Below are 21937 nucleotides of genomic sequence, written 5' to 3' on the forward strand. Positions count from 1 at the left end.
CCCTGTTCTGTACCAAAGATGATGAACAGTCTTCTGCTTATGATGAAGTAGCAGCAGCAGTAAAGAGAAGAATTCTCCACTGAATTGAACTGAATGTTCAGATGTTACTCACTACTCTGCCTTTCATTCTCGACTTAGAAAACTTTCAAATTTGAACATGATTCCTTTGACTGGGGCATTGTGCATGTCCACAGTGACACTTCTGCACTGCTCCTAGGCTTTTTGGAGAAGTATCTGTTGTTGTTTTGTGATCCTTTCATGCAGGAAGAGATGCCTGGGTATTCAACACAAGTTGTACCAGACTAATAATCTAGTGCAGTGTAATTAAAAACAGGAGTAAATAATAGTGCTGGCCCAAATTATAGTAACTCTCAATGTACATGTCATAAACTAGACCTCTAGAAACCTCTAACTAGGTAGCATCAAAAAGTCCCCAGTAATTCCTCTCCAGTTATTTTAACCACATTTTTTTCTAATTGATTACTTTGGAAGAAAAATCTAAACACAGTGAAACAAAAGCACATAGGAAAATCTAGCATTGAAATATTCTACGTACACTATCTTCTCACCACACTACTTCACATCATATTCTTCAGAAAAAAAAAATCATTTATCTGACACTCTGCTATTCTAGAAATAAATATGCTTTTAACAAGATTGAATAGAAAGCAAATCAATTTAAGAAACAAGAGGGAGCCTTCACTTTCAGCGCTCTGCTCTGCTGAATCCATGCTTGTTTTGACTAAGGACAACGATTGAAAGGAGTGTTAGCTCACCTTCCTACTCTACTTATAAGCCTAGATAAAAGACAAAAATGGCTCCAAACTGATTTCTGTCATTTTCAACAATTCCAATCAATGTGTTCATCTTAATGTAGTATCTGTATTCCCTGTTCACATGCTTGTTCCACTTCGTGGATAACTTGCCATCCAAGATTTGTTTGTGTGGCCCTTTTGCATGCTTTCTGCCTGCTTTGTGCTATTTTGTAAGAAGGTTATAAGCCTTGTATGTTTGGAATAATCACTATAATGAAAGCGTTGTTTACTGACACAAGCCCAAACCAACCCCAGAAGTTCAATTTTGAAAATGTTAGATATTTGAATTTTCAACACCCTAGAGATCTAGATTTATTATAGTAGAGCAATAATGTCCAAGCCAGTCTTCTTGATTTCAAATTCAACTATTTATAATATGGGTGCAGAGAAGTTCAGCATTTGCAGATATGGTTCAGTTGAAACATGAAATGAAATGGTAGTGGGATGGAACATGAAAAGAAATATCTCTGTTGTTGCTATCTCACAGTTCTGCCAAACAATATAATATTTCATGCAGTCATTACCACTCAAGTGCTTCTTATTGTGCTTATATATTTATTACAATGCTTATATTTGGTTTCTCTCCATTTGGAATGTTCTGTAATATGCAGCTTCTCCACGCTCTCACTCTTGAAATCTGAACAGGTGTCAGATTCAAATGCTACATAAAACTGTGTGTTTGACTTCTAGATTTTTATTAAATGCAGAGCCAAACAAAATTAATGTGGCAATGTTGATGGTATTCTTCTTTGATAGCTATTGCTAGGCATTCCATTTGATTATAATGATATAATTATGAATAATTACAACCAGAATAGTAAATACATCTGTAAGCCATTTACCGTATTTCATGTAAACTGTACTGAAGCTAAAAATAACATTGCTACCAAAACCAATAAGTACAATATAGACACTGCTTAACATTGGCAGTTGCGCTGAAAATATCAATTGTAGAAGAGCAGTCAATTTGTAGTTAGTCCCTGTTACCATCCCAAAAATATTTTTTGTAGACGCAACATGAAAAAGATGGATAAAAAACCCTAAGTGGTAGCAATGAAAAAGGCAACATTAATGTGGTATCTTTTTCATTATTATCTTTTATAGATATTGCTGAATGCAATGTGTGAGATTTAAAATTTCTGTAGATCCTCTATAGCATGATGAAGAGTAAAACTACAGTGAACTATTCAGAATGTCGAGTTTTTCATTTCTCTAAATTTGAAGTTCATAACAGGTTTTCAGAAAAGATCAGTGGTCAGTTTTGCAGGCCATTATTTTCATACCCTGTACCAAAATCAAAATGACCAAAATCAAAATTCTCACACTTAAAGAGCTGACCCAGTATAACCCAGTAACTTTTATTGAAAACCTGATCATGCACCCTTGTTCTTGGCCTGAAGGGAAAGTGATATCTCATAATTCAATCATTTACAGAGTTAAAGTTGTATGCATACAACCATACTAACTGCTTTATTTATGTTGAGCTGGTGGAAAGTCTCAACAGGAGAAATAAATTCTGTTTATGGTTGAGAATCCACATTTCCTTTCATATGTTTTGTTCTTTCTCTCCCCTTCAAAGCTGTAGTAATGTTAAAGCTGAAACGAGTGTTAAGCACAGAACTAACTAGGAATGTCTCCAGCAGTTTTTTTTAAAGCTTAAAGATACAAGCTTCTCATGACGCTTAAGACTGTGGCCCTAAGATCCAAAAAAATACTCAAAATAAATTGATTCAGTCACCATCTATTGAAGGCTGATATGCTTTGCACAAAAACAAAACAAAAACGTTTTTAAACATGATATCTAACAATAATTTTTCCTTTTGCGTGCTACTACTACATAAGAAAAAACAATTGGTAACTTAGCAGGAGAGAACAGACTCAGAACTCTACTCTTTATTTTTCTTTAGTAATTTTTTTCTCTTACAGAATACAGATAATGTGCCCATGCCGGATAATAATGAACTTTTTTTTTCCTTAATCCCTCTGAGAATTTTTCTTTGCAGATAATGACCAAGAGATTGCATAATTACTTTGATCCCTGCTCTTGGTTCAGTATTGCAGTTCCAGTATTTTATTTCCATAGAATGTAAGACATTTTCAACATGTAAACACAGGTATGCATGAAGGTACCTATACTGCCTAAAGTACTAAAGGGAAAGTTCCTGTCAGACGCATCCTGGGCAGTAGGAATTTGAGGTGACACACAGTAGCCTTTAGCCAGACACCTAGTCTTTTTGCTGCATTTCAGAAAGGCTGACGAGGTAGACTTAATGCAATTGTCAATCCTGGACTCAAAATGGCTTAAATTCAGCATTACCAATTTGAAGGTAATCACTTATTTCTCCCAGCCAATAAACTTGATATCTTCCATGGTATCAGTGGAATGAAATTCACTGCCTTGATTCCCCACATTTCCTATTATATTCTTTTTCATTGGTTCAAGAAACAGGGAGAAAGTAGTTGTTTTATTGAATAATAAAAATGCCATAGCACTAAAGATTAGGTTTCCAGTCAAGATAAAATTACCTCAGTTTTAAAATATCCTTTAAGTTGCTTCACTCTCATTGCAAATAGTACTGTATAATACTGAATATCTGAAGAATTCATCTGTATAACAAGTTCTCAAAATAGCATATATTTATAAAACCTTTATAAAACTTCTATTTTTTAAATATCAAATATGTAACTATCAAATATTTAACTATCAACTATTTTCAAACATTACAAATCCAAATGAAAACAAGTTATTTGAAAGGATTCTCAGAAATGAGACCTTCTAGTTTGCAGGGGATTAGGTGTGGATTTTTTTTTGATTTAAAGACAATTTCTGCAATAATATTTATTAATCATAAAAGTTATTTAATAATACATATTCATAAAGATAACTTTATTCTTCTTCAAAACACAGTATCAGACACAAGGTTTAGAAACCACAATTTTGGCTCTTGGTCACATTCTGACTTTACACAAGTCTTGTAGAGCCAAGAAACTTTAACTATTTTTCTTCACATAAACCAGGCAACGTTTGCAGTCACCTGTTAACTGGCTATCTGTCAATAACCACTTGGTCCAGTCTGAGAAAAAATAAATAAAATTGTATTTACTCATTCCTTTAAATTATATTTTAAAAATTAAATTATATAAAAATATATCACACAGTGCTTTGCACACTAATCCTGTGTAGAAAATGAACCACATAAAAATAGTTACCCTACATTTGACAATACATCTATTATGTTCAGTAATAACTGCAATTATACTGCCAGTATGTAAATCTCTCATTGACTTCAATAGAAGTAGGAATGTCTTTGCACCTAAGTTAAAATAAAAACCACATATAGTAAAAAAAAATAATAAAAAGAAATTAAAAAGACCAAATAAGAAATCCTTACATAGTACTGTAAGTACTGTAGTGCCTGTATTTATCATAAACTTCTTTGCATCATCAAAGTAATTGATTGTAAGGGCAGTCAGCCTTGGAAATGTAACCACAGGAACTGTTGTACACTCACAAGATGCTTTTATTTGTTGCATGGGAAGAGTAAAAGACAGCTTCTTTTAGATAATGAAGCAGGTTTCATAGAAGAAATTTTAGCATCACATCGATGATTAAAAATAAAATCTGTCATGAAACAAACAGATCTGAAAGTGTCAAATATGCAAGCAGTAGGGAGAAAAATGATTTTAATAAAATTAAAAATATTGTCAGTGCTGTTTTAGTCAGTGGAAGTATATTTAATGAAGCTTATCAACACCTTCAAACATGAAGTAGTTGAACTCATCATTAGTAATACTCATTAAATATGCTTTAATTGTCACATTGTGTATGTTTAGCAGTCCTTTTCTCTATGTAAGGAACTGAAAGAAAACAAGCAATGAGTTACAGATCTGAATAAGCTGCCAAGGCCACCAAGCTTGGGTGACTTAACCAATGAGATCATGTATTGATTTTCCTTTTTAATATCCTCAGATGGAATCACATCCCTAAATGATGGATATTTGAGGGGGAGCATGGCTTAGAACTATGTATCTGTCAACACCACAGTTTTGCAAAAGCTGCAGGGTACTTTGCTGCTTACAGATTATGTTGCACTTGTTAGGGCCCTATTCCAGAAGGGTGCCATCAACAGTGGCCACCAGAGGTGATGACCACTTGTTAGGAGGAAGGTAGCACACAGTGATATTTGTTATGGTGGTGTTTGCCAACAACAGACCAAAGGAAAAAAAAAAAAAAAAAAGATAACCCTTAAAAATAGCAGATTTCTATCCTTCCTTGGAATCCCTTCTATCCACTAACTTGGAAGAAAGAGGCTAAGGTAAATCAGTTAGGAGGTATATGCATAATTACTTGAAGAAAATACGAAATAAAATGTGGCATAAAAGAGAAATGGAGAAGAAAATGCTGTGGGGTTTTTTTGTTTTTTGTTTGTTTTTTGTTTTTTGGTTTTTTTGCTATGATCTCAGTAAAGAGATGTTGGCAACAAACTTTTTTTCCAAAATGGGAAAGTGTTTCAATGAGCTTGCCTTACTACTAAAACCACAACAAGAAAAGAAGAATTCTACATAACATGAAAATTATTTCTCTTTTAAGATCTGTTTTTGGCACATCTCTAAAGATGAGAATGAAGTGCTTAGTAATGTATGCAGGGATGCCTTAATTGTTTGCCGAGGGCAAGTTCCGTTAACTTCCCAGTACAAGATAATGGATGAACTGCTTCCAAAACTTACAAGACTTCCACTGCAATTATCTTTATCATCAAGTTCTCCAAATGATTACAGTTCATGGTAAAGTAAGCATTACTAGATCGGTTTTCTGAACTCAAACACGTTTGTATGAAAACCAGGCAGATGCCTAACAGACTACACAAACTGCTCACTAGTTCAAGAAAAGACTAAGTACAACATACAGTTAGTCACAATATTATTGGTATCAGCATGGGATTTATATCATATAACAGATTAGAAATGACATTTGGAAAAAAAAGCCAAACTTTTGGTAAACAACATCTAGGCTGCTGTTTAAGCTATACTCAATGTACAATGTAATCAGGAATTCCTAATGCATGCATAAGTGTACCTAAGTTATATCAAATTTCATGTATAAAACTTGACATGATATTGAACAAGAGAAGTCTATAAAAGTAGTACAGAGTGTCAATTAGTATAATAAAAGATATGGGAAATACCTACATCTGCTGAGAAAAAAAAAAAAGAAGAGAGAAAAAAAGAAAAAGAAACTAACTCATTAGTTATTCAAACTAATTTTTGGGTACAGCTCAAAATCCCTCAATAGAAGTCCATCTGAATATTCAGAAAATGACTAGATTTATCAGGTTACCAGCTGGCTCAGCAGGAGCTCATGAGTGCACTCCAGTGCAAATAAAACATATAAAAGAGGAGAAATCAAGGGCAGGCTACAAAGGGGAATATAGAAATACAGAAACACTGCTCAAGCATGTGGGGCTGTCTCAGAAAACTAAAAGCTGAGCTAGACTTGAAACTCCAAGGGTATCAAGGGCAGGAAAAAGAGCTTCTGCTGTTAGCTATGTTAGAAGACCAGCAAAGTATAATGTGAGCCTGCAGCTGAGCAACAGGGGTGATTTACTGACAGTGGATGCAGATAAGGCTTTATGTACTTAATGCATTCACTGCCTCAGTCTGGAAAACATTGGTATCTTGAGACACAGTTCAATAAAGACAGGAACTACAGGTGGAAGAGACATAGGGATCTCTTGAAACATCTGATGTCCAGTTCAGTTGTACCAGAAGGAGCACAGCCAGTACTACTACTCTTCCTCAAATTTGTTAGATCTCACAAGGAACAGTGTGGACCCTTGATACAAGAGTGCTATAGAATGCTTTCTGAAAGCAAACAAGAGAGTGATTGCTTTTTAAAAATCACCATGTGAAACAAAGCCTTACATGGCACAGTTCGTGCCAGTTTTTAAAAAATGAGATACAAACAAAGAGTGAAATCCAAGACAGGAAAATGTTAGAATCCAGACTACATTATGAGAATATCTGTGGTTAATACATCTAAACCTGATGGTAAAGATATAAGCTATCTGAAACTGAACAAATGTGCTCTATCCTGCAGAAATGTCCATTTCCCCACTGGTAAGTAATGTAACTCTCACAATTGTAAAGGACAGTGGAGGAGAGTCTCCATTATACACACCTGTAAAAAGTGTATCAAGCTAGACTGATGAAATGTCAGTTATTTTTGGGGTTGTTTAGAGATGAACTTTTTTGTTTTGGAAGGAAATAAACCTTTGTTAATTGTATGGTGCAAGAAGCACAAGTTAAAAAATAATATTCAGATATGATAAAGTTTTGCTTTCTTTTAAAGTATCGATGCAGTTTAAGAATGATTCATAAGCTCTGCCTGACTGATTCATGGTTCTCCCAAATAAGTGCTACAACTATCACAATAAACCAATGTGAGAGGTACGAATGATAGGTATTTTCTGTTTGGAAAAAAAAGAAAAAGTGAGCTTAACAGCCACTGAACTTTCTTAACCATACCTCCTACTTTTTTTTTCTCTCCTCTTTTTTGTTATTTATCTGTCAGTTCTGTTTTCTGAATCAAATTTGAAAACTGTGGTGTCTGAACGTGATATAGGGTTTACAGGGGAAAAGATGAACGATACTTGATGTCTTTCACTCTGTGGCAAAAATAGGAAACAGTTTGGCCTCTTTACCATTTGAGAATAACCCTGGCTGTCTCTATCCCCATAACAGCATTTGAAGATCATTACAGTATGTGTTCTCTCCAGCATAAGTTGTCTCTAGAAATTTCTCTTGAAATTCTCCTCTATTACAGACAAAACAGAAACATGTAAAAATCTGCACCATGCTAGGATGTCTTTTTCAGACCTGGCCTGTGGTCTGAGACACTGGTTTAAGAATAATCCCAGCTCAGTGCGTTTCCTATTAAAGGTCGTTTTTCACTACTACCCCTTCCTGAATATCTTCCACCCTTCCACCTACCACCAATATTTTCCCACTAAATCATGTCACTTAGTACAACATCTAAACGTTCCTTGAATTTAAATGTGGATATTGGGATTGTTGAGTTTTTGGTTGATTGGTTAGTTGGTGTTTAGTTTAGTGGGTCTTTTTTTTTTTTTTTTTTTTTTTTTTTTTCTTTTTTTGGTCATTTATTTATATGCTCTTATTTATAATGGAAAATGCAATCAGTACAATACAACCTTCGTCCTATCTTAGAAAAGACAAGAAGACAGTGCAAGAATTGAGTAGATACAGACAGTTTAGAACTACAGTCTTTTCAGAATAATAACAGAGACTTCATTAGTCAATCAGCTCATTTGGAGTCACTTTAATTTACTGTTCAGTTAAGGCTTTCCATGATAGAATGCATTTAATAAGAATGATGCTTTAATTCTAAAACTGTTGGATTTATAAAATGTCAGCTTGTGATGGAACAGGGAGTAATTCTAGCAGTTCTTAAAAGATGTTAAATGTCTAGGAGATGTTGCATTTTATAATAGATATATGATACATATAATTGAAAATCTAGTCTTAAATTTGCATTTACATGTAGAAGTTCATGTGAATCATTTCTTTTGGAATCTCAGTTTGACCTTCATATCTATGATACTCCAGTATTGTCTGATATTTTAGAGCCCGTGGTCCCTAGACGCAAAACAAAAATCTGGACAATTTACTTTTCAGGTGAAAAGGTGAAAGATACAAAATTTTTTCTCTGTAATTTCAGCCCAGTTGATGTGTTTTCTTAAATTCATCAGGAAGTGGAAATTAAGTACTTTATTCACAAATTTTTATTGACAGTAAAATGATCATAAGCAAAAGGACTAATACAAAAATACTATTTAGAAAGGAAACAATTTAGTTACTTCCCATGGTACAGGGACTCTTACAACATAACAGTGTAAGAGAAATCATGTTTGAAGGACAAGCAGCCACCCAGAATACATTTATCTGGCTAATGATTATGTTCTGTATATGTCTTGGTCTTCAGAGACAACAACACTACTGGCAATTTTGCTTCCACAATATCTGATTGTTCATAAATGAGCTCAAAAGATAACTATAAATGAATATTAATAGATGGGCACAGTACACAGAAAAGCTTCCTCAGCTGTAATATTCTTGGTTTGTGTACTTATTTTAAAAAATACAATTACATACCTATTCACCAGGAAGAAGAGTCATCTGTAGATGATCACATTTCCTTCCCCCTTTCCAATCTCTAAATAAGCAGTAAACAGAGAAGTGGGAGGCCACCTTCACTTAGTACCTGAGCTAAAAACATCACTGTTAACAGACACTAATTTTATTTGTAGCCAAAGCAACAGTTACTAGTTTTTAATTAACTTTTTAGGCATTTAAGAGCAGTTCCTTGGATCCCAGTTCTGCCCATAGCAGAGAGAAATGATTTTGCAGTCTGGGGATACAGAGATCCCACATCTCAGTACAGTTTTTTTGGTCACTCCAAATCGATGCTAACACACTGCTATCCCTCTCCAGAACTTTTGAGTCTGCAAGTAAAATACTAATGCCACTTCTGTGTCACTTCATATGCTTGTTGCCATAGGAAATGAACATAACTTACAGAAGCACTAATGATGCTCTAAACCATGAACCAACACAGACTGTCTCAGAATTGGCATTATAAGGTGTCTTTTCACACCAGCTCATGTGCTGCTCCATTAAGCCACTGGGAAGGCTTAGATATTGACTTACAGATATCTGGTTTTGTACTCCTAAACTTCAGGCTTATTCACTCTCAGAATGTGAGACAAATGGTCTCCAGAAATAATCCTGTGGGGAAGTGCTGAAGGTTTTTTTTTTGTTGTTTTTTGTTTTTTTTTAATGGACTTGGATGTTGATTCTTTGTGTGTTTTGTTATGCACAAATAATGTTGGACACTTGCAATGGAAAAAAGATAAAATCGTCCTTTCATTTGTTATCATTATTAAAAGAGACCTGTATTTAAGATTTCTCTCCTTTTTCACTTGTGAATTGAAAGCCATTTTTTCAAGCAAATAGATAGACTGGCAGCAGTGTTTGACCTTAAAAACCACAACAATAGGATTTATGGACTGAGATTTATATTCTTTTGAAACAACAAAAAGAAATGCTTTCCTGAACAACAGTCATAAACATGCAAAATACTAATGAGATTATCCAGCATTTTTTCCAGAGAGGAAGGAGTAAAGCAGATTGGCACAAATGAGCTTTGAAAGGAGGAAATTTGCAAGCTATTTTCAGAGACACACTTGCATTGATTTGAATGAAAAGTAGCAGAAAATGCTCTAAGTAATAAATAATCTTAAAAGGGCACCGGCTCTAAAGTCTGAGAACATCTGGGAGTAAGTGCTTTAGAACATGTCTGCTAGTGATTTAGATATATTTACATGATGATTAACTGCTTTTCAAGCAACTTGTATTTAAGAGGAAGAAAGGAAAAAATAATGTATGTCTATCTCTATTGTGAAGACATATCTGTCTTTCCATTCTATGGATTAATATCCAGGCATGTTTTGTCTGTGAAAGTGATATAAGGCCCTGCCAGCAGTGGGCTAACACTGAAAGACCAGGATTTTTAATGTTGCAAGATTTAAAGTTTGCAGTTTAATTCTATGAAAGCTGGAGGCACACAGGCCAAGCCCTTTGTCTGTAAGAACTGTTTTCTAGCTCTCAGGTCATTAAGAATGTATCTGAGAGCAGAACAATTAGTTACAACCTTGTTCCATGTCTTTGCTTTAAAAAGGCCAATATTTCAAAAGCTGATAGTGCCAAATGTTACTATATTTGGGTATTTTGATAAATCCTAATTTCACAGTGTTTGATGTAAACTATTGTGTTTCTGTGAACTGAACACTTAGGAAAGACTTTCTGGCTTCCACTGCATTCAGAGCAGAAATTTGAATGAGGTCACGGCAAAATGGAAAAGATTTTTATTCACTATGTGATACAAAGGGGGAACAAGGATGGGAAAGCAAGAACTTTCAGTAAGGAGGGAAATAACTGAAGGCAGATCTGATTTCTGGCCTAAGATTTCTTCTTGTCAGTTCTACTCAACTTTGAGTGATGATACAGTTAATAAAGTTGACATTTAAATATCATCTTTAGGTTTTCATGGTATGACGGCCCTTCTTTGATAACAATGAAGCTGGAATATTTTCTTTCTCTAGAAAACACTTCAGCGTGATCATAGAAAGTATTAACAAAGTAGGCATAATTAAATCTGTAGCTAGAATCTGGTTAATGAAACAGAAAATGGCAACAGAATCTCCCCTATATAATGTTTACTTTGACATTTTTTTATTGCATTTCTGTATCCTTTTTGGTGATATTTACCGATAAGATTTCGTTGTGATTGCACAATGAAAGAAATTAAGAAAATAAAAAATGAAAATGCCACGTTATATCAGGGGGTCATTCCTAGGGAGCTTAAATTAGGGTATCTGTGTAAATAGCAGAGGTCAAAAATCACTTAGTGACTAACTATGGCTAGAATTCTGCTTTCCAAATGACCTTTTAATTAAATTTCCAAAAGATTATTCAAATACATGTGCTATTTTCTTTTTAAAAATACCACAGTACACTAGAGTAAAAAATTCAAGATGTACGAAATTATAGCACGAATAGTTCTCACTTCAGAGGTGTGGACTTTCAGCTACATAAACTATGAAAGCAGATGTAACTGTAGATCCCCACTGCCACTATCATGCATTTGCTTTACTTAGATCTAGATTCACAGCTATGCTTCTAGTCATTTTTGAGATATGAGTTAGCAGTTTCCACAGTCAGCTTAGTCTTGTTAATGTGAATCCTATGGTGCTTGATTGAACTTTTTCATACTGATTTGGGAATCTAGGAAGAGCATGGAATACCTAGCATGTAAACTGAGACAAATATGTTTGGAACGCTTTAAAACAGGACCTGAAACCACTAAGATAAGATCTAATCCACACCACTGTTGTCTTTCCATTGCATGAAATCAGAGAGAACAGCAACAGTGTCATCATCAGTACTATTCAAAGTGCAATGTTCTGAAGTCTGTGCAATACCAAGTATGCGTAAGGCTGCTATTGGAGAAACAGTTGCTCTGGTGATATGTGAGCCAGTTTGGTGGAGAAGATGAATCAATCAGTAACACAAATCAGGGGTATGGAAAAACTCTCTTATTAGAACGTAACATTAGAAAGGACACAAATAGAAGATGGAAACAAAGCACAATATAGTTATGTGAAACTGCATAAAAACAAAAAAGAAACCATCAGACTAGTAGCACTTCTTGTCTAATAACCCAAAACAAAAATGGCTTTCACTAGAACTAAAAGAAGCACATTGAAAACAGATAAAAACCTTGTTAGGCAATGCCTAATTAAAAGATTAAACTTGTCTTCATAGAATTTTATCATTTTAAAATGTCTTAGAAAAACTTTAATTTTGAATATGTGTAAAATAACATCTCCTTCTACTGCTATTTGACTCTAAAATGTGATACCTTCCTTGAATGTTTTCTAAAATCAGTAATCACTGATTCCTTCTAGCTTAAGCAAGGGAAATTTCTGTCCCTTCAATAGTATGAGTTGACCCACTGACTTTCTGAATCCTGTTGTAACCCTGTACTATGGATGTCCAGAAGAGTTTCCCCTGGCTACTGTATTGAAGTGAAATCCTGATCAACTAGCTTGCAGGTTTTCAGTGTGTTGTAGAAGAACTTAGAACTGTCAGATTTTTCTAAATTCCATGTTTGTTTTTTTTTTAAATTAAAGGTTCAGTTGCTGAAATAAAACTAGTTGAATTCTTATTTATTAAAATTAGATATATCTGATCATACCTACTGAATCTTTAATATTGATATAAAAAGAATAATTTTAAAGATGACTGATTTAATTTAGTTCTTTTCTATTCAGATAATGTCTTATCATTAGTAGGAGCACGTGACAATAAAAAAGAGATTTTCTTAAGCCCCCCTTTCTAAGATAAATTCACCTTAACTTGAGAAGAAAAAAGAAATATAATAGAAAGCCAAGTAATTGAAAAATATGGTTGAAATTTGTCCATAAATAAAACTGCTTAGTATGAATGAAAACTGCTTTATCATAACCATTAGAAATCCCATCAGAAATGCAAATAAGTAGTGACCTACAGTTCTGAGCAGCCACAGGAACCGTAACTGAATGGGGATGGGTGAATGCCATACTCTGACCGTTGGAGATCAGCTTGTTGCTCATAGTGCTCCCTGCTGCAAAAACAGCAGAACTGAATGAGACAGTGAAAAGTTTTATCTGTTAGGGCAAGTATTAAAACCTGAAGTAGAAACAAACATTACACTGCAGACACAAGAAGAGGGTGTGTATTTCTAAATACACCTTCAGTAATACTCTGTATTTATTAAAAAAATATTTATTTTTAAGAACATGTGGACAAAGCTTGCAGTAAGGCAAGTTTTTTGGACAGTTTTTTGATGAAGAGATAAAGCTTTCTTTATCAAAATTCATTCAGGTACCATTTCTTAAACCAGCAATTCCTACAGCGGCAGAATTACAGAGTGATTTCATTAATTCACCTATAAAATCAGCTCTGGTTGAGGAATCCACAGTTGTAACTGTACTGTCTGACCGTTGGGTCAGAGCTAATCTAAGGGGTCTTGATATACATGCAGAGGTCTTTCTTTTCAGTTGTAGTTTTAACTGATTGATAGATTCACAGCATTTATGAAGCACAAAAAGGTGAAGGAGAGCCTTGCTGAAGTCTAGATAATGAACTTCTAAGAGAAGTCCTGATCTTTCTATTTAAGCACTCTTAATAAAATTTTCACTTTGTCAGTATATTTATACTTTTTAGGATACATTTTAGCTTCCTATCCTCCAAAACAAAAACAAAACAAAAACAAAAACCCCAAAACTTAGAAGTCATTAAAAAAGTCACTAAAAATGTTAGTTTGAAACCTTAACCTTAGTTTGTTTTTATTAAAAATATGTTTAATTTGCAGTTAGTTGTGGCAAATTACACTTCTCAAACCAGGTAAGTGGCAAGGTTTGTAAGCATTCAGCAAATAGCAGCTTAATCTAATCTTTGCTCAAAACTATATCCTTCTGTAGTGTTCCTTATCCCTAGAATATCTGATATGTATAGGATAAGCTTAAATGATCTCCTTATTTTCCTTTGACAGCTATTCTTTATACTCTCAATGCTTAGATACAGACCATTGTTGTCTATAAAGCATAAAGAAATAAGAAAAAAAATGTAGTGGGATACAGTCCTTTGATTATCATAAATCCATTCTCAATCCCAAAATAATTACACTTTTTATGTCAAAAGCTTTACAGATCTACCACCTCAAGCAATATCTTACAGCTGTCAAAAATGATTTATGCGATAATGACTTAAAGTCCAAAATGGAGTCCTCAAAGGAAGAGCTGTCAAACATTTTCACTACAAATAATATTATTAAAATAAGAATTGATATTCTGTATAAGCAATATTTTACGTTCAACTATTAAAGAGATCATATAGTTATATAACTTGTGGAAATGAAGTTGCGAAATAGAGAGGAACATAGTGTGCAGCTGCTTTGATATCAGAGTATAATTTTTGAATTAAACAGATGTTAGTGCCTTATGGGCAAGATTAAAAAAAAATAATAATCTGTTCCAGAATAATAGTTCTTGAGTATTTATCTTTTATTTTCCAGAATAATAGTTCTTGAGTATTTATCTTTTATTTTTCATTAAAGGGATATTTACATTAAAAAAAAAAAAAATCTACAGAGTCTTTAAACCCATGAGTAGTTCCAGTGAGATCTTGTTGTATAATGAGAAACTACGAATTTAAACTCTTAGTTTCAGCATCCATCTGTTCCTATTAACCATTTTTCTCAGTAATCATTAATATTTTTAATAGCTAAGTAATTGTCTACGGTGGCAATACTCCAACATGATAGGAGATTAGGATAACTTGAACAATCTGGATTGCAAAAGTAGCCTTATAATAGGAAAAATGTGTGAGAAGAAATTCAAGAAAAATGTAGGCTATATTAACAACATTATTCTGATAAAAATACTGCAATGGGAATTAGTAAGGCTGTTAGCTGCAAATGTTAAAAACTTCTGAGGATGAGGCATCAGTATGGTTGGGACAGGGCTTGCTGGTTGTGTCAGTAATTCACCATTCCACATTCAGGCTACCTGCACAATTCTGTGAAGCCATCACAAATATTCTTCCCCTCTTCTCTACAATTTCCCCATTTTGCATGTCCCTTGTGAGTAACATATTTCTAAAACTATATTCTTTTTAAACTATTGTCTGCTGTATTTAAAGCAATGTAGATTCAAACAGCCGCCATTTTCTGAAGATCGGCCTGCTGCCAAAATTCTCTCGTTCTTCTGCCCCCTTCACACTTCAGTGTGTGACCTGGCCAAAAAATCAAAGCAATGAACAGCAGCATTCAATCTTGCATCATCAAGATGTTTAAAACTCAAAACCTTGCATTTTTTTTTCATCTTGGAGGCTGTAGAGAGTAGAGAATGTTAGAATCCTAACTCCTCATATGTATGAAATATTTTGCTTGTAAAAGAAGTTCCTTTTAAGTTGAAGTTTAAAGCTGAATCATTTTAAAACAATATTAGGTAGTATTTAATATTAGGTAGTATTTAGAACTTAAAAGGAAAATAATTAGTTATATAATGGTTCTCTTTTTGATCTCTGCTTGGTGGACTTCTAATGACAGTAATTTTGAAAGTGAGAGGATATATGATCCTATTCGTATTTGAAATACTAAAAAAAATGTTGTAAGCACTAAAATTTTAATATAATCAGCTGCTATACAAATTAAATGATGGTGTGGTAGGAAATAAGCTTTTATTTGCATTTGCATGTTTATTGAGGACTTTATAATAAAGCCTTCAGACACATCAGTAGTTACCACCTTAAGGCACTTGATACCTTCATAAGCTGTCTTTCTTATCTGTATGCTTAAGTATTATGTTAAGTACTGCGCAGTGGATATCTACGAAATATATCTGCACGTAATGCCAAATCAAACTTTCAAGCAGCAGGCAGTTCATTGAAGGAACTTGGGTTATTTATGTTGAAAAAGTTACATGTCTAACTGTGCTGGTATTGAGCTCTTAAAATATTTTCATATTAGCTCACACTACACAATGGAAAATAAGCAACAAACCAGGCACTAAACTCTCAAATGTTTAGCAATTTTGTTAAATTCATTCTGCTTCAGAACACAGAGAAAGTCTTTATTAGTTGTCGTTGCTCTGTGTGTTTTTCTGTATAAAACACATTTCCAAATTTTAGATGGAAAGCAAAGTATATATTTTTGGTAATTTATAATAGCTATAGAGTATGCTTACCAAAATATATTATATCCATCACACAAGCAACTTAAATTTCTTAATACCACATAAGCTTCAGAACTTTTTCTCACATTTTCTACAGAGATTGAACATTATGTGTACCAAACAGAAAATTCTATATATACAAATGATCAAGCTGTCAGGGAGTTATGAATTTGAGTGCCAGACCTATCTTGTATCTTGTCAATTTTTAACTCTAATCAGTGACTCAATATTTTAAATGAAATTTAATTGTTCAATAATTGTCAATATTCATTTAAAATTAGCACAGCATATAGTGCACAATAAATGAATTTCACATTTTGACCAGTAAATTTTTCAAGAATGTGTCTAGAAATATTATCCATAGCTTTTTGAAATTACCTAGCCTTTGAACATATGGTTATTTAAATCCTTCAGTTTAAGGAAACTTTTCACAGAAGTGAAGTTATTGAAAACTCTTGTGCATGAAATTGTTTACAGTGAATAATCCATTTATAATGTACTTCAAAACTCAAAAATATTTACAAAGAGTACGGCAATTTTTGTGGACAGTTTTGCTTTGATTTGCCTCAAATAGATTATAGTGTGTTGTGTGATGCCAAGATTCATCACATGTAGAAAAACACATATTAAGGTTAACCACTGGATAAACAGTACTTTAGTTAAGCACTTCCATATCCCTCAGTATTTTGGAAATCTGAAGCACTATTAAACAACCAGATCTCAAAACAATGCTCCAGGCTTGTGGCTGTGAAAGTTAGCAATGACATTCTCCTTTTGCAATATTATTTTTAACACATGCCAAGTTAACATAAACACAGGCTAGAAGTGTACAGACACACAGTGTCATATCTCTTGATAAATCTATGTTCAAGGCACAACTACAACAATCAATCTTGAGAAAAATCTACTACAGACCACCTAAGCAGATTTAAGAATAAAGGACTCTATTACGAATATGTTAAGAAGAACATTAAATATTGGTAGTGTGGGCAGAGTGAGTGCCCTGAGTCCTATCTGAATTATACCTGCCCAAGCTAAAAATAATATTACGACTCTCCGAGATAACAACAGAATTACTAAGAACATGGTATAACTCTGTGACTTTAAAATATGAGAGCATCTTTTGCATGTGATTCTAAAATTGATGCAAACAAAACACTGGCATTTCTCCAGAACTAATTTAAGCTCAGCATTTGAATATAAATTTCCTTTTCCTTCTCTCAAGAGCATATGCAGAGCAAGAGACAGAGTAAGATACACCACACATTCATTATTTGGATTTGTTTGAAGGACGAATGTTTCTGTAAATAACACTGGATAATGAGAAATAGAAAAAAGAGCCTAAACATAACTATTAGGTGTCGTAGTTAGTTTTCATGGGTGTGCATTTTTTGGTCAGCAAATACAGTCATGTATTCATTTCATGCTCTTTTACTAGGTAGAAAGCATCAGCCAGGCATATTTAGCCACTCTTCCTTATATCAGCAATATTGTTAACAGATTCTGTATCTCCACCAAAAACCAGGAACACTTCCTGTAGTTTAACCATTCACATTTTTCTTACTGCGCCAACATAATTCTAGGACAACTTCAAATATAGATACTCCAAATTCACAGTATTTCATCTCTTAAAAGGACATCTCTTTTTCTTTATAAGCTGATACTTTCTACATTATAGGTCAATTTTTTTTGCTACTTTCAAGCCAGATGTGTTTTTCCAAGTAAAATACTGCATTTAAATCAAGCAGTTGCATTGTGTGAGGCTGGCAGAGTTAAGACCTGAAACTCATATGTCATTTTTACTTTCTATGATCTCAAATAGTTCATAAAAATTAACAGTCACAGGATTCCTGCTTCCTGTATCTTTGCACTGTTGTAGGGTTGTTTACTATAGGAAATTTACACCGAATTTAAACCTAGAAAACTTTTGTTCAGCAGTCGCAGATGCAGTGCTAACCTCATTCAACTGTTACTGTCAGAATACACTGATATACTCTGTGCACCCACTATCAAGGAAAATTCCCTTAATACTATGCTGAAGTGTACTTTACTGGACTTCAAAGGAATTATACCACTACTCCAGGGAAAGGTTTGGCCAGCAGACCAGACATGATTTTACCACATAACGAAATACACAGAAAGTCTTGACAATAAAAACAGACTTTACCATCTTTGTGATAGTAGGTGACTTCCACTTTCCTCTCCTCTGACCCCAGCAGTGCTTGAGCAATTTGAGCAATGTGATGTCTTTTGGTCTCTGGTCCATGAAGAAAATCACAGGTGCAAGGTTTCTGCATGACATCTGGCCTGGAGAACCCAGTCATCTCACAGAACCCATCATTGCAGTAGATGATAGCACAATTCTGCACTCTAGCATTAGCAATGATGAATTTTTTATCTGCAATAAAAGAAAGTGATGCATTTTTTAGTACTCTTTCAACTTTTCATAAAGTGTTGATTGCACAGATGGATGCTAAACAACCACTCTTTTCACTGGGATGCCTGAAATGCAGTGATTTTTCAGTCATTTTATGTATTTAATTTGATCCACACATTTTAAAGCAACTTCAATAAATTTAGAGTACGTTAAAAGTGAAGATAGTTGTATTTTAAGGAAATAAAATCAGTCTGTGTGATTTTTCTCACAAAACTTCTCAACTTCAATTTTCTTTTCCTTTGTAGCTACAGTGAAACTTTGACGATGAGGAGGAAAGTGATGAACACTGTCCTGTCAGCCATGACTCCAGAGAAAGTCATTAAAAAGTTAGTATTTTTCTTTTTTTTTGGCGGGTGAAGGGCATAGCTGTGAATAAGAAGGGAGGGAGTTCTACACAATTGTGGAACTTCCTGTGAAAAAGAACAACCAGCTGAGTCTATTAATTAGGGATTTTAATTGAGTTGAGTTTATAGTCATTCTTTTAGCAAAACTATCTGGAAAAGAACATGATAAATTTTTGTTTTCTGTTTGTGTTTTAAAGTTACACCTATAAAAGAAAATATTCCTTAGCAAGAACATGAAATTGAAGGCACATCAAGGCAAATCAAAGGTTGTGGCATTTGAAACATTTTTTCACAGTCCACTGAAGCTCTGTGCCTTAGTCCAGCACACTTTTTTAAAGGCTCACCTGGGAGAAAAGTTCAAAAGTTGTCATTTGACAGTTATTACATTTGTCACCGTTTACCACTATAACCCACTACTCTTATTTTAATTATAAATATACTGCTTTGATACATTTATTGTCAGTAATAGTTCCCTCTCTTTAGAAGGGACATGATACCAAGGTAGCAGTTGTTTATATTCAACATACATACTCTACAACATAAAAACTACTCAAGTAGCAACATTAACTTAGCATTTGGTTAAATTAGTACTACAAAGACTGTCTCTATTTTATTCTCAAATAAAATAAATATTGAATTGCTAATGTGTGTCTAAGTATAAAGAAGTACAGAAGCTAGAGTTAGCAGTAAGGGTTTGCAGTAGACTGATACTAACAATATGCTAAATATTTAAATAAATGTACATATATAAAACTACTGCTTCTAAATGAAATTCATTTTAAGCATCAAGTGTTCCTTCTTACTGTTAACAGTAAACCAGAGTTCCAGCCAGGAAAACCACTTCAGCTTCAGCCTCCTTGACAGGTAGCAAACCGCTGCATTGGAAAAGATCTCAGAGACTCCCTGAGGATGCATTTGCACTGGTCTGATGGATATTTCAGGCTTCCATAAACAAAGCAAATATTTGACAGCTATATTAAAATGCAGTCATGACGATAAGGTAAGAATATTTTCCATTTAATATCTCCTTTGCATATTATTTGTTTCCTCTTAATCAAAGTCTGCTTGTTCTGCTGTGTTTTGAAAAGACACTGATAATTATTATTAATAATAAAATCAATAAATCTAACCAATTTTCCCAAGATTGTATAGACAAGCAAGATTGTAAACTTTGCGTTACAGCCATCTTTCTAGTTCAGAAAAAACGTAAGATAGAACTTCTGTAGTTATACAGTATAAATGCAATCAAAAATAAAAACTGTTAATAAAAATGGAAGGAAAAAAACAAACAAACAACAAAACAACACAATAATTCAAGTCAGTAATCTGCATTCTAGATCTAAAGCAGCGTTACTCCTGCAAGGGATCCCCTCCTCACCTCTGGGATTTTCTTTCCAAGTAACAAACTTAAAATAGTCTGGAGCTGCTGTCCATTTAGTCACAAGCAGAATCAAACTACTGTAGCAAAATAGATAGAAAGAGAGAACTTACTTTGCCCTTCAAATTTTCGTATGATTGTACCCAAAAATGTATTTTGTGGTGCCACATGGCCTCTGCGAACAGGCATGTTTGTACAGATCTTCGGCTTTCTGTGCACAAGGACTTCTCCAAGGATCTCCTACTCGGTTCCAGCTCTGAGCACCGAGCCAGCTACCCTTTGTGAGAAACCATCGTCCTCTGGAGCTCGGAAATCTCTTCCCATTAGCACCACTTCTAGACACACGCTTTTCCTATCGGAGTCAGATCCATCCCCCAGTTCTTTCTTTTTCTTTCTTTCTTTCCTTCCTTTCTTTCTTATTTTTTTCCCGGCGGACCGTGGACGCTATTGTCTGGGGCGGGTAGGGGTGGGGTAAAGCAGGAGGAGGTGGGGGAAAGATTACGAGGGTAATCGATCTCTAGCACCAAACATCGCCAATTTTCCAAAGCAAATGGCTGTGACCCGGCAGTTTCCGACGCTGTAGCGATGGTTAGAGGGCTGGAAGACTAATGTTGCTCCGCTGCCAGAGGGAGTGACGTTCCCCCCCTCCGGGTTTCACCACGGCGCGCAGCAGCTCGGATTACTCAAGCGTGGCTTAGCGAGAGCCAGCCAATAAATCTCTTCCAAACTCCGCGACAAACAGCGGCATCGGGAAAGAGCTACACCCGGCCCCGCCGCGACGTGCCGCCTCCCCCGCCGCCGCTGCAGGGGGAGCGAGGACCTGGGGCGGGGGGGGCCTCGCTGCCTCCTCTGGCCCCAGCGGCTCCGCCCGGCCCCACCGCCCTTCTCTGGGCTCCCGAACGTCTGCACGCCCCGTCTGCGGGTGGGGGCGCTACTGGGGATCAATATGCAGAAAAGGGACCACCGAGGCCCTCGAGATGTGCTCCCGTCTTAATGAAAAGGCTCGTCCTTTCCTCCTGCAACGTGACCCGGGGGAGGTTTTCCCCACGCCCCCATCTTGGCGAGGAAGGGGGAACTCTTGCTGCCGGGGGCCGGGCCGCTGCCGTTGCCTCTAAGGCGCACTCCGCCCGCCGGCCCTGGGCGCCACTGTTGGAGGGCCGAGGCCGGGGGTCGGACCCGGGACGGGCGCTGTCCGTGGTCCTGAAACCGCCCGGGCGAAGATCGTGGAGGCCCCGCTGCCCGCAACTCCCCCCGCGACTCCCCTCCTCGCCCTCTCGGGTTCTGCCACCCCACGCAGGAAGCTCACCAGGGAAGCGACTGTTATTTTAAGCTGTCATTAGGGCTCCCCACACTACCCAGCAGGCAGAACGGTGTGTGTTCAGCACGGTGAGGTGATATGAGGAGAGAGCTGAGAGCAGCCATGCGGTGCTGGAAAGGCATCTTCAGGGTAGCAACGGATTCTTAATAAACTCACATGGAAAAAATAGCGGGGCACCTGCTCCCTTTTCTTTGTAATACGGAGCACAGGATATTGAGCCGGCAAACCACCGCCTCCCACCTGTTCTCCTACAGCATAAGCAGGTGTTTCCTTATTCCCGTGGGTTTTT

General features: G+C 35.6%; 1 protein-coding gene and 1 long non-coding RNA gene across 13 annotated transcripts in view; one reads left to right on the forward strand and one right to left on the reverse strand.

Moving 5' to 3' along the window:
* KCNH7 (potassium voltage-gated channel subfamily H member 7) overlaps positions 1-20919 on the reverse strand; it is a 210917-nt gene extending 189998 nt beyond the window's left edge. Inside the window, exons 1-2 of the mRNA XM_052674603.1 lie at positions 20444-20919; positions 18339-18569 (exon numbers count right to left, since the gene is read on the reverse strand). Of these exons, the coding sequence (XP_052530563.1) occupies positions 18339-18569; positions 20444-20519 (307 nt within the window). The 5' untranslated portion in view covers positions 20520-20919. The remainder of the gene's footprint in view (positions 1-18338; positions 18570-20443) is intronic.
* The window catches only part of LOC128076673 (uncharacterized), a 310987-nt gene that overhangs the window by 88079 nt on the left and 200971 nt on the right, over positions 1-21937 (forward strand). For all 12 annotated transcript variants that reach the window (XR_008204581.1, XR_008204580.1, XR_008204586.1 and 9 more), the window contains exons 2-3: positions 18854-18934; positions 19765-19952. This is a non-coding gene — a long non-coding RNA (uncharacterized LOC128076673). The remainder of the gene's footprint in view (positions 1-18853; positions 18935-19764; positions 19953-21937) is intronic.

The sequence above is a fragment of the Tympanuchus pallidicinctus genome, unplaced genomic scaffold, assembly GCF_026119805.1.
Source record: "Tympanuchus pallidicinctus isolate F22 unplaced genomic scaffold, pur_lepc_1.0 scaffold15, whole genome shotgun sequence".
Lineage (NCBI taxonomy): Eukaryota > Metazoa > Chordata > Aves > Galliformes > Phasianidae > Tympanuchus > Tympanuchus pallidicinctus.